Here is a 12,159-nt window from a genome sequence, read left to right on the forward strand (position 1 = left end):
AGTTTGAAGTTTAACTTACCTTTCTTTATGTAATTAGGTATGCTGAAAAGCTCCAGTGTGGTGAATCTTAGGCAGGGATCCATGGAGGGGGCTTAAGCTCTATTTTTAAGGAAGAGGTGGTCCCATGAAAAAAATGTTTTTTGGCTACGGGATTATTTGGAATCTTTTCCTAAAAAATAAAGCCCCTACTTTTTAATCTAAAGTGCAAAAATAGGCAAAAATAGAACTGGATTTTTTTAGGAAAATTTTTGAATTTTGTAGTGTGGTTCAACGTAAAAATTTAAACTCCACAATTTAACAAAGCTAGTGGTGTCATAAATATAATATCTTTGTCTTAAACAATTAAAAATAATTCATTTCTCTCCAAAATTATTTTTTGATAGAAATTAAACTTAGATGTTGGACAAGTTTTTTTTGGAAAAGATTAATACTCGTGAAACACAAAAAAAATTTATTCATGACACCACCTCTTCTTTAAAAATAAAATTTAAGCCCCCTCATAATACCCCTGCTTTAGAACATCGGATCTTTTGTTTGGAATGCATCACTGATGACGGTAAACAATATCTGCTGTGGACCACAAATCTCGGCACCGGCGCGCACTAGCATAAGTGTAGGTAGTCTTTAATGTCAGAAAACAAAAGAAAATGTGCTCTTTCCACGCCTTTCAATTTAGGGAATTTTTGAACGGCCGAGAATTTTCATAAAATAAAATTCAAAAAGTTTTGAAACTATCATTTATGTTCAAATGTGCACCGACAAGTAGATAAGAGTTTGGTTTCAATTTCTACAGTGGCGCCGGCCCCAGAACCAAACTAAGAGGTGAAGTCAGTTCAACTCCGCACGTGTCGTTCAAGATATAAAACACGTCAAATAATTTTGATCCATGAAAGTGTAAAAGAATACCTATGTGGGACACGCGTAAGCCACTTACAAAGTGGAATGTCTTTTCTATGCCAGCTGGAACTTTCTTAACCCACGATTCCAACAATAAATATGAATGCATCGCCACTGCTTTTCTGTAGATGGTTGTGTGGTTACATTTAATTCTCAGAAGCTTTGTGTCATCTATTGTACCAGCATCAAACCTTTGTTTTTCTTGAAAATGGCGGAAAAAGGATTTGATGTTCAAGGATGGGCGGCCAGAGATCAATCTGGCGTTCTTTCGCCATTTAATTTTACTCGCAGGTAATGAATACTCTCGTTAGTTTTATAATGCGATCGGATTAAGGGAATTAAGGCTTTTGGGTTACCAAGGTTTAGTGTTCCTACTTCTTGTTATATTTCGGTAGCATTTTTTAAATTTGATTTGGATCCTGCATTTTCTTTAATTGAATATCTTAAGAGAATTCTCTATTTATCTGTGGCAACTGTTATTTGTTTGGAAAAAACACGGTCTACCAGCAGTGTCATATTGATTGAAGTTGTTTCTGGGGCTCCTTTCATCTTTATTTTGGATTTTTTTTAAAATATTAAAATTGGGTTTTATATAAAAGGTACAAATTTATCTGATTATTTTTAACTACTTTTTTAATAATGTTATTGTGGATTTGTCCACATGAGTTTTTGTGGGACTCCTTTCACCTTCATTTTAGTTTTTGAACATGAGTTTTTGTGGGATTCCTTTCACCTTCATTTTAGTTTTTTTCAAAAATATAAAGATTCAGTTTTATATAAAAATATAAAGATTTATTTAATCATTTTAAAAAAATTATAACAATATTTTTATTAAGACTGCATAATTTTTTTAAGACACTCGAAACCCTGAATAATAGATTAAAATAGATTTTCTTGAGCAATATTGAAAGGTTTTCTTACTTGTTCTTTCCCTTCAGTGTTCATTGAACCAGACACATGTAAAAAACAAAATTATTAATATAATTTCAGTGGTTTCATCCGATCTATCTGAAACATTAAGCTTTAAAGCCTCCCCTAATTGACCTGCTGAATTCTAGTCTATTCTTAAGGAGTAGAATACAGTTGCAGATTGTCTAGTGAAATGGGATTCTATCAAATGTTGACTTTAAAAAGCTTCACCTCGTCCGGCTGAATTCTAGTCAATTCTTAGGGAGTGGAATGGAGTTGCAGATTGTCTAGTCAAATAGACTATTGATTAAACTCCGACATTGCCTCTATATTAGATAACTTAGTAGAGCATGACTGATGGTGTAAGCCTATGTATTATTTTTGAGTTTGAATAAATTTTTACCCTTTTAATAAAAAAACAAAGAAAATAGATGAAAGAATGTTATTTTTTAATTATGACATTTTTAAATTATTTTTGTGACGGCCTGATATGAGAACAGATATTTAGGTCTTCTAAAGTTTACCCTGTTTCAGATCCTAAACAGGGCATTTTTTTGTTATTTTCCTATAAACAATTGGTCTCTGTGGGCGTGGAGTAAACCAAATTGCATTCGCCTTTTCAGGAAGACTGGACCCAATGACGTAACATTCAAAGTTGCTTTCTGTGGCATCTGTCATTCCGATTTGCACCAGCTCCGCAACGATTGGCATAACACCCAATACCCAATTGTACCAGGGTAAACTCTTTTATCTATTCCCTGTTTTCTATTGTTTGCACTGTATGTGGCTGTAGATACAGAATATTAATGTTACTTGATCATCACAGGCATGAAATCGTTGGGACTGTGACTGAAGTGGGAACACAAGTGAAGAAATTTTCAGTGGGGGACCGTGTTGGAGTAGGATGCCTGGTGGGCAGCTGCCATAGCTGTGACAGCTGTGAAAAAGGGTTAGAGCAATACTGTGACAAAATTGTCTTCACCTACAATTCTATGGATGTGGATGGGTCTATCACTTATGGAGGCTACTCATCTTTAATGGTCTGTGACCAGAAGTAAGTTAATTTCCCGGAACTGATAAACTCATTATTAAGAACACAACTATAGGGTTTCAATTTATAATAATAGGGTACCTTAAAAAATAAAAAACTCTGTTAAAGTTGTGGGATTTATGATATGTGATCAGGTTTATAATTAAGGTGCCAGAAAGCCTGCCATTTGATGCGGCTGCCCCATTGTTATGCGCTGGAATAACTGTTTACAGCCCCATGAAGTACTTTAGAATGACAGAGAAGGGAAATCGTTTGGGCGTAGTGGGTCTTGGCGGTCTGGGTCACATGGCGGTTAAACTTGGCAAAGCCTTTGGCCTTCATGTGACCGTCATCAGTACATCCCCAAACAAGGAAAAAGAAGCCAAAGAGGTATTGGGGGCTGATGATTTCCTTATCAGCAAAGATGCGAATCAGATGAGGGATGCAGCTAAATCGCTGGATTATATAATTGATACTGTATCTGCTGATCATCCCTTGCCGCCATTGCTCAATTTGCTCAAAGTCAATGGAAAGCTTGTTGTTGTTGGAATTCCTAGTAAACCTCTACAATTTCCTGCCACTAGTGTTATATTTGGTAAGTTATTTTTCTTATTGTCGCAAACTAGTATAATATTGTTATCAGGATTCAACCGTTGATAGCAATATCATTTAACAACTTCAAATCTGCATTGTATTTAATGTCTGATTTTATAATGGGTCTGCATGTTATGATCATTATTTTGAGGTTTCGTGTTATCCAGTTAAATTGAAATTTGTTTTATGGTGGTTGTTTTAGGACGGAGATTAGTTGCAGGGAGCTCTATTGGCGGAATTGAGGAAACGCAGGAGATGATGGATTTCTGTGCAGACCACAACATTTCATGCACCATAGAAAAGATATCTATTGATTATGTCAACACAGCAATCGAAAGGCTGGAGAAGGGAGATGTTAAATATCGATTTGTTATTGACAATTCTGAGAGTTCTAAAGTTTAAAATCATCATAGTAGGAAAAAAAATAAAAATTAAGTAATCGGGATTCAGTTTGATCGGATCTAAACAAGAGATACATAACGTCAAGTTTCTACCAATTCCAGATGAATTGGAAGATGAGTTAGATTAGTGTTGAGATTTAATTACAGAAACATTTAGATTAAAAACTTTAAAATTTGGAGAGAGAAATACAGTAGAATGACAGTGTTTGGAATCATGTAATAACAAGTCTTAATACATGAATATTGATAAAATTAGATGGCAGAGCTGTGTATTTTTCAATTTTATAATGATTCACTATAACCCATCATTAATTATGAAGGGTATATTGATTACAAATTAGAGCTCCTTGCATGAAAAAATTTATTGCAAACAGATGATTATGAGCAGGTTGCATAAAAAAGAACATTTAATTAAAACATTGCATACATGTTACAATATAATATTTTATAATTCTACATAAACTATGTCGAGAATGATGATTACAATATAATGTTATACAAGGAATGAAAATTTAGGCTGTGGATTATAGTTTACAAATTTGGTGAGTTATATGCTGGATAAAGACATTTGTGTATCTATGCTTTAGAAAATTGTTGAATGTATTAATCAGATTTATTATGAATATATATTTATTGTTAACAGGCATTATAAAATTATACAAATACTTGAAATACAAGAAAAAAACAAGTTAACCAATTCTAAATCACAATAATATCTGCTTTGAAAATAATTTTCTCTTTTCAGAGTTGGTTTTGCAATTCTGGTACAAAATACAAAATCGTAAAGAAGGAATCTGTATATATTTGATTATTTTTATATAATGAGTAAAGCATCAACAACATTTAATTTTTGAAAGTCCAAGGAGTTGGTTAAAACATTAAGTTCTTTGTGGAGACTCAAGTTCAACTCCCATGATTACTTACAATAAGTATAAAAATTTAATTTTCAATTTATTTAATTCATCACATCAAATCAAATATCACTAGTAAAATATTTCCATGAATACAAAAATCGAGGTGCACATGTGAAATGCAAATTTTGTATCAATAGGAAATTGACAAGTTGTTCCTTTGTACTTGGAATCAACTGTTACATACCGGAATAGCTTAAAGCCTGAAAGGTTCATGAAATTCTTGCGATGTATTGCTGAAAATGATTAGGGGATAGAAGTTGTTGATTTAATACTTCATACTTGCTGATTTAATGTCCAACTTTTGTATAACATTGCACCAATAGTTGTATGATAAGTACCAATAATTGAATGAAATATACCATTTGTTGTGAAAAGTAACCAATCATGTGATGACACGTCAACTGCACAAGTATTGGGGCCCTTTTGCACACCTATTGGTCTCACTTGTTTTTTGGGCTGTTTTGGACACCCTGGCAAAAAACATGCTGATGTGGCATCATATTTGATGATGTGGCTCTGAAACCTTGGAAATAAGCAGTGGACTTGCCAAGTAAGCTGCTGTAAAAAAATAGGAGTGATTTGAGAAGCGCGAAGTTAGGGTGCACAACTACTGGGTCCTTTCCCCTAATAGCAACACACGACAATTGTTTTGTAAAGCTCAAGCAGCACCCCATAGAGTCCCTACAGCCCTATGCCTCCATATACTTTATATTATATTTATATTATAATTATATTTATGTTTATTTATATTATATTTTTTATTTTTTAATATATATATATTATATTTTTATTTTTTTCTTTAATATTTTTTTATCCTCACTATCATAGCTTGGCATATTTTTTGTATGTATATCTCTTAGCTTTGTAGATTATAAAGTATTTTGAAAGAATGAGGTAATCAATTTTATATGGATGTCAAGTGTCTTAGGAATGTTAGTCATTTTCTTGATATCTTCACATTCAAGTTGCAATCGTGCTAAAATAAACTACAATGCAAACAATTTTATGCAATACTATTGGTCTCACCTTTTGGGGGGACTATTTTGGACACCTTGCCAAAAATCATGTTGATGTGGCATCATATTTGATGACGTGGCTCTAAAACCTTAGTTATAAGAAGGGGACTTGCCAAGTAAACTACTGTAAAAAATTAGGAGTAATTTTTAAAATTTCTATGTAGAATTATGAGAAGCACGTGAAGTTAGGGTGCTCAACTACCAGACCACCTTTCTCCTATCTATCACATCTAAGTTTGTATCTACAATTAGCTTGGATTGGCATTAGCCTCTAATGAACTATGTAGATTGCACCTCCATATCATATTTACTAATAATTGCACTTTGGTACACCAAATAGGTGTGGAAGACCAATGAAAAGAAAATTGGTCAAGTGGATGTATATAAATAGATAGTGACTAAGGGAAAGGGAGGGAGAGAAATAGAGACAAGAGAGAGGAGAATCAAAGAGATATAGAATGTGGGAGTTACAGGAAAAGGAGGTGAGAGAGGGTAAGATATAACTTGGGAAAGATAGAGGGGGTGAGAGGGAGATAGATGGAGAGACAAATATGGAGAGAGAAAAATAGAGATAGAAAGCTAGAGACAATAATAGAGGGAGAGGTGGAGAGAGAAAGATAAAGATATAATAAATGATATAGAGAGAGGTAGAGAGAGCAAGAGATGGAGTGAATAAGAGATAGATAGATATAGAGATAATTTAATATCAATAGAGAGGAGATGGAGATATGGGAAAATAGAAATAGAGAGGATAAGAGAGAAATAAAGAAGGTTATAAAGATAAGTAATACACAAAAGGGAGAGAGAGGGGAATATAATATTTAAAATATATCAAAAAATAAAAATATAATATAAATAAAATATTAAATAAAATTTATAAAAAAATAAAATAAAAAATATTAAAAATTAGTTAAGTAAAAAATAAAGAATACATATTAATGTTTGTCGTGGGCTACATCATCATTTGCCTAGGTGTTTAAAGAATATTTCCATTAACATATATATATATATATATATACTAAAAAGGTTCAGCTTGAAAATAAAACCGCGCCAAGTGTTTTGGATAAAATTATTTTTCTCTGTTAAAACTAATTTTTTTGGCTTAAAAAATATTTAATTCCATCATTTAATAATTAAATGCTTCTACGGCTTAGAGAGGAAGAGAGTATGGCACATCATGCCAACAGCTATGACACTGGCTAAGCTAATTTTTGTTTGTTTTATTCTCTTAATTTTTATTACTATGCACAAGTAGAACAAATTAAAGTTTCCTATTTTCTTGTGCACTTATCGATTGTATTCGAAGAGCATAAAGCTTAATTTTTATTACTGTGCACAAGTAGGGGAAGAGCACCAGTAGTCGTGCACCCTAACTTGGCGCTTTTCAAAAGTTGACATAACAATGTCAAAAACGTCTAAATTTTTTATAGCACCTTCTATGACGAGTTAACTGCTTATAACTAAGGTTTCGGGTCATCATCATCATTTTTGATAGGTTTTTTAAACGCATTTATAAAAAGTGTTCGAAATGTCCATTTTTGAACCCCCTACCAATCATAGTGAATTAGCACACCCAGTCTTTAGTTACCTTTGACCTAATAGTTGAACATATTGTCACCTAAAAAATTCACCTCCTAACACATTTGAAAACAATTAACATTATATGGTTGTACATTATGTTATTAATAATTAAATAAAATTAATCATATCCATTTTTTACTCATCGAATAGTCAAACAATTTCTATTAAATAAGTGAATGAATAAAAACTAAATAAAACTAACCTAATGCCTACTCAACCCTAATCTTTTATATCCTCCATAGCCTTCCCCAAACACTGCCACCATTGTTTGCGTTTCAAGAGCATGCATCTTCTACCGCCACAAGAGCTACCATGAAAAGAGACGTGGCAACCAGAGTGACCAGGCTAGGGCATCCATAGACGTGGCAACCAGAGCGACCAGGCCAGGGCATTTAGAGACATGGCCTGGGAAAGATGTGGTATATTGTTTTACAACTGTATGTCATTTTGACTGCATTTTACATGATATCCTTCTCTATTTTTTTAATTTTGACTGCATTTTATGTTTTGCAGCTTTCTCCTCAGCATTCCACATACAATGTCGATGGCATCTACAACTATGTCTATTGACACAAGAAATAAAATGATTTGCAACCCTTTTGAGTAGGTAAGGTCTCTACAGATCTTACGGGGCAACGACGCATGTTTGAATCTGAACATTTGTGCAATATTTTTCATCTTTACCTATCATTTTCCGCTACATAAGGCTATTTACCTGGCAAAAAGCTTTGGCTAGGGTTACAAATTTATTGATGTTTATTTTTGTCTCCTTTGATGCATTCTTCTTGCTATTTACTTGCCAAAAATCTTTGGCTAGGGTTACAAATTTGTTACAGAGATTTACTTTTTCTGAAGGGTTGCATTTTATTGCAGCGACACAATTCTTCAATAGCGTGGCTTTGTATATAAAACCTTGTATCACACCTGGCTTTCAATTCGCCTCTGCAAAATCCTAAATTCGCCTCTGCAAAACAACATCTGAACCGGCTTTCAAAACACCGTCAATAGAATTTTTTGCCATCAATAATCACAAGACCCTAAACCCACTTTAGGTATTTTATAATTTTAGTGATTCTCAGAATTGAGTTGCCCTGGGTTTTAAACCCAAAACACTGTAGATCATTTTCTGAATATTTATTTTATTACTAAGAAAATGTTGGGCATATAAGATAAGGGTGGAGTGATGGAAATAAAATAAAATTGCCCACATATTGTATTTTCCCTCGAGATTTGGCATTAATTGAATAGAAAAAAAGGGGGCTCACAAGTAAATGTGGCAGCACATTAGAGGTTTGAGGGAAAAATGATGGAGAAGGTTTTATAAACTCTCAAGAGCTAATGACTTAGTCTTTTAGAGACTATCACAGGAGATAAAGAGGAAAGCCTATGACTAAATGCATTGACAAAACTTCTTGTAATTCAAAGGGCCTATAGTTTTAAAGTAAAAGCTATAAGTAGAAATATAATGCAAGCCCATGGCAAAATGTATTGACACAAACTATAAAAGCGAAATTGTATGTTAATATATTTTGACGAAGGCTTTAAACTAAAGCTTAATTGTGCAAGTTTTCAATTGACTAAGGTCTTTCTTTGCCAAATCAATAAAGGCATAGACATATATGTGAGTGAACCTGCAAGTCATAAATATAAGTTGTATGCAAAAATTCATTACGTTGGCATTAGTTTAAAGATAAAGTTTTAAAACTTCAAAGGGCCATTGATCAATGGTCATTAAGCATTCAAATACACTCAATATTTTCAAACACAACCTTTATGGTTAGAGTTATAGTGGGGCAGCTGCATTTTATGATCCATATCTTAGATTCATTTTTAGCTAGGAGTTCTATAAGTCAATTTGGCAGGCATGTATTTCCCTCATATACTTTTGGCTCTTCTCTTCTATATATGTAATGGGCTCTTTGGAGCAGCAAGATGGGATTTTTCTTTGACAAAGCCTTGCCTCTTTTTAATATAAATTGTGTAGTTTAGAGGCTCTCAACATATAATTTGTATGTTATTTTAGACCTCTAGTAGTAATTATGACTTTACAATATTTGAAGCATCGAATCAATGATATCGTGGTTCAATATTCTAATTTTTCTCCTTTAAATGGGGAAGCTTTGTCCATCATGGTAATGGGTTCTTTGGCTCTTGCATTTGCTAATGATCAAGTCATTTTCGATAATCGAAGTTTGCTACTCTTTGTGCTTGCTTATAATTTTGTCAAGGGATCTAAGTGATCTATTTTGGTGCATCAATTTTTCTTTTTTTTTTTCCTTACTTTGCTCTTTCTTACCCCTTTTTCTTGATATCAAATCACTAGAATAGATAAGTGTTGAGCTCAACAAAATTACTTCCACAAAACCGTGTTATGTGCTTAAAATTGCTGCACTTGTAGCATGTAATGTTACAATCCACTAGATGGGCAAATGATTATAGTTCCTTTTGGATAGACTAGTATTATTGTTTGTATAGATTCTGCAATCTACTACTTTTTGACCAAAATGATTGCATGGAAAACAATAGCCATAAAAGGAATGATGGAACTTGGTTATGTGGTTGTCTTTGATGAAACGACTTTCGAAAGTTCTCCTTGTTTGTTGTTGGCAGTGGGTTGTTCAGATTTGTAGCAGCTCACTGATATGATGTTAGATATACATGTACATATACATACATATATACATGTACATATACATACATACATATACATATATATACATATACATACATATATATATATATATACACACACATATATACATATATACATATATATACACATACATACATATATAGATATATATACATACATATATATATACATATACATATATGTATGTATGTATATGTACATGTATATATATATATATATACATATATATATATATATACATGTATATATATATACATATATATATATATACACATATATACATATATACATGTATATATATATACATATATACATATATATATACATACATATATATATACATATATATATATGTGTACATATACATATATGTATGTATGTATATGTACATATATATATATACATGCATATATATACATATATACATGTATATATATATACATGTATATATATATATACATGTATATATACATGTATATATATATATACATGTATATATACATGTATATATATATACATGTATATATATATACTTGTATGTATATGTATATGTATATGTATATATTTATGTACGCATCTGTATGTATATATCTATCTGAATGCCCTGCCCTAGTTGCTCTGGTTGCCACGTCTCTATTCATGGTGACAAAGGTGACAAAGTAGCTCCTATGATGGTAGAGGATGCATGCTCTTGAAACGCAAACAATGGCAACAACGTTTAAGAAATGTTAGGTTGTGGAGGATAGAAAATATTAGGGTTGAGTAGGTATTAGGTTAGTTTTATTTAGTTTTTAGTTTTTATTCATTCACTTATTTAATAGAAATTGTTTGACTATTCGATGAGTAAAAAATGGATATGATTTAATTTTATTTAATTATTAATAACATAATGTACAATCATATATTGTTAATGGTTTTCATATGTGTTAGGGGGTGAATTTTTTAGGTGACAATATGTTCAACTATTCGGTCAAAGGTAACAAAAGATTGGGTGTGCTAATTCACTATGATTGGTAGGGGGTATGTGCATGTGCATGCGTATGTGTATGTGCATGCATATGTGTATGTATACACATCCATACATATGTACATACATACACTCATACATACGTAATGCAAATACTTTCCATAATATTTGTTGCATTGTTAGTATCCTTAAACATACACATACACATACATATATACATACATACACTCATACATACGTAATGCAAATACTTGACATAACATTAGTTGTAGTTTTAGTATCCATAATAGCAATGCACTCATTGCATTGATATGCAAATATTACAAAATAGTGTTGCACCAATTTATTGTATTGATATATAGGTAGATGGATATTACAAAATGGCCCCATATCAATTGATATTACAAAATGGCACCAGATTCGTTGTATTGACATAAAGATATTGCAAAATGTCCCCAACTTATATGCACTACAAAATGGCAGCCTACACACTACACAACATCTACTTTGACTCCTACACAGATTCATTCTATTGATATATAGATAAAAATTACAAAATTACTCCACATCAATAGATATTATAAAGTAGCACCACATTCGCTATATTGACATAAAGATATTGCAGAATCTCCCCAGCTTATATGCACCACAAAATGGCCAACCTACGAAACAAGATTTGCTATGCAATCCAGAATTCTGAATTCAAGCATGCAGCATTGATTAGTTTCATCAGTTCACCATAAAGCCAGGGAAGGGTTTTGGCTCCTCCACAGGCCTTCTTGTAATCATTTTTTCTACAACAGCTGCATCTGGCTCCTCTATAGGACTCCTTGTCATTATTTTTTCTGCAATAGCTACATCAACCTATGGTGTAATAAGAGTTATACTACCAAACATATTTTCATCCAGCAGTCCACCAAATTGGAATTGTTTGATAGGAGAGTGAGGGGGGCTATGACTAGTTGGAACATGGATGTTGTTAAGGGCAACATATGCTGGGGTTAGAATATTATACATATCTCTCAAAATCTGATGATGGCCAGGTAGGAGAGTTGATGGAGTACTGTTGTGCCCTGCCCTGATTGCAGTATGTTCTTAATTGTTATGGTAACCAACTTAGAGGTTACTAAGAGCAGCATATGCAGGTGTTAAGATATTGTACATGTCTTGTAAAATTTGATGATGCTGAGGCAATGG

The 12,159-nt window shown here is 32.5% G+C and overlaps 1 protein-coding gene across 1 annotated transcript; it reads left to right on the top strand.

Annotated features, from left to right (window-relative positions):
* The first annotated feature begins 918 nt into the window (after positions 1–918).
* On the top strand, positions 919–4,168 carry LOC131076339 (mannitol dehydrogenase). Its single transcript, XM_058013483.2, has 5 exons — positions 919–1,188; positions 2,430–2,543; positions 2,633–2,860; positions 2,992–3,431; positions 3,633–4,168. Exons 1-5 carry the CDS (start codon positions 1,001–1,003, stop codon positions 3,830–3,832), a joined length of 1,170 nt encoding a protein of 389 aa, XP_057869466.2. The 5' UTR covers positions 919–1,000; the 3' UTR covers positions 3,833–4,168.
* Positions 4,169–12,159: the final 7,991 nt, after the last annotated feature.

This window comes from Cryptomeria japonica, chromosome 11 (assembly GCF_030272615.1).
Source record: "Cryptomeria japonica chromosome 11, Sugi_1.0, whole genome shotgun sequence".
NCBI lineage: Eukaryota > Viridiplantae > Streptophyta > Pinopsida > Cupressales > Cupressaceae > Cryptomeria > Cryptomeria japonica.

Coding starts and splice junctions, on each gene's coding strand:
- LOC131076339 (XM_058013483.2), top strand. CDS start 1,001: ATGCATCGCCACTGCTTTTCTGTAGATGGTTGTGTGGTTACATTTAAT. Junction 1,189..2,429: donor CCATTTAATTTTACTCGCAG/GTAATGAATACT, acceptor TCGCCTTTTCAG/GAAGACTGGACCCAATGACG. Junction 2,544..2,632: donor CAATACCCAATTGTACCAGG/GTAAACTCTTTT, acceptor TGATCATCACAG/GCATGAAATCGTTGGGACTG.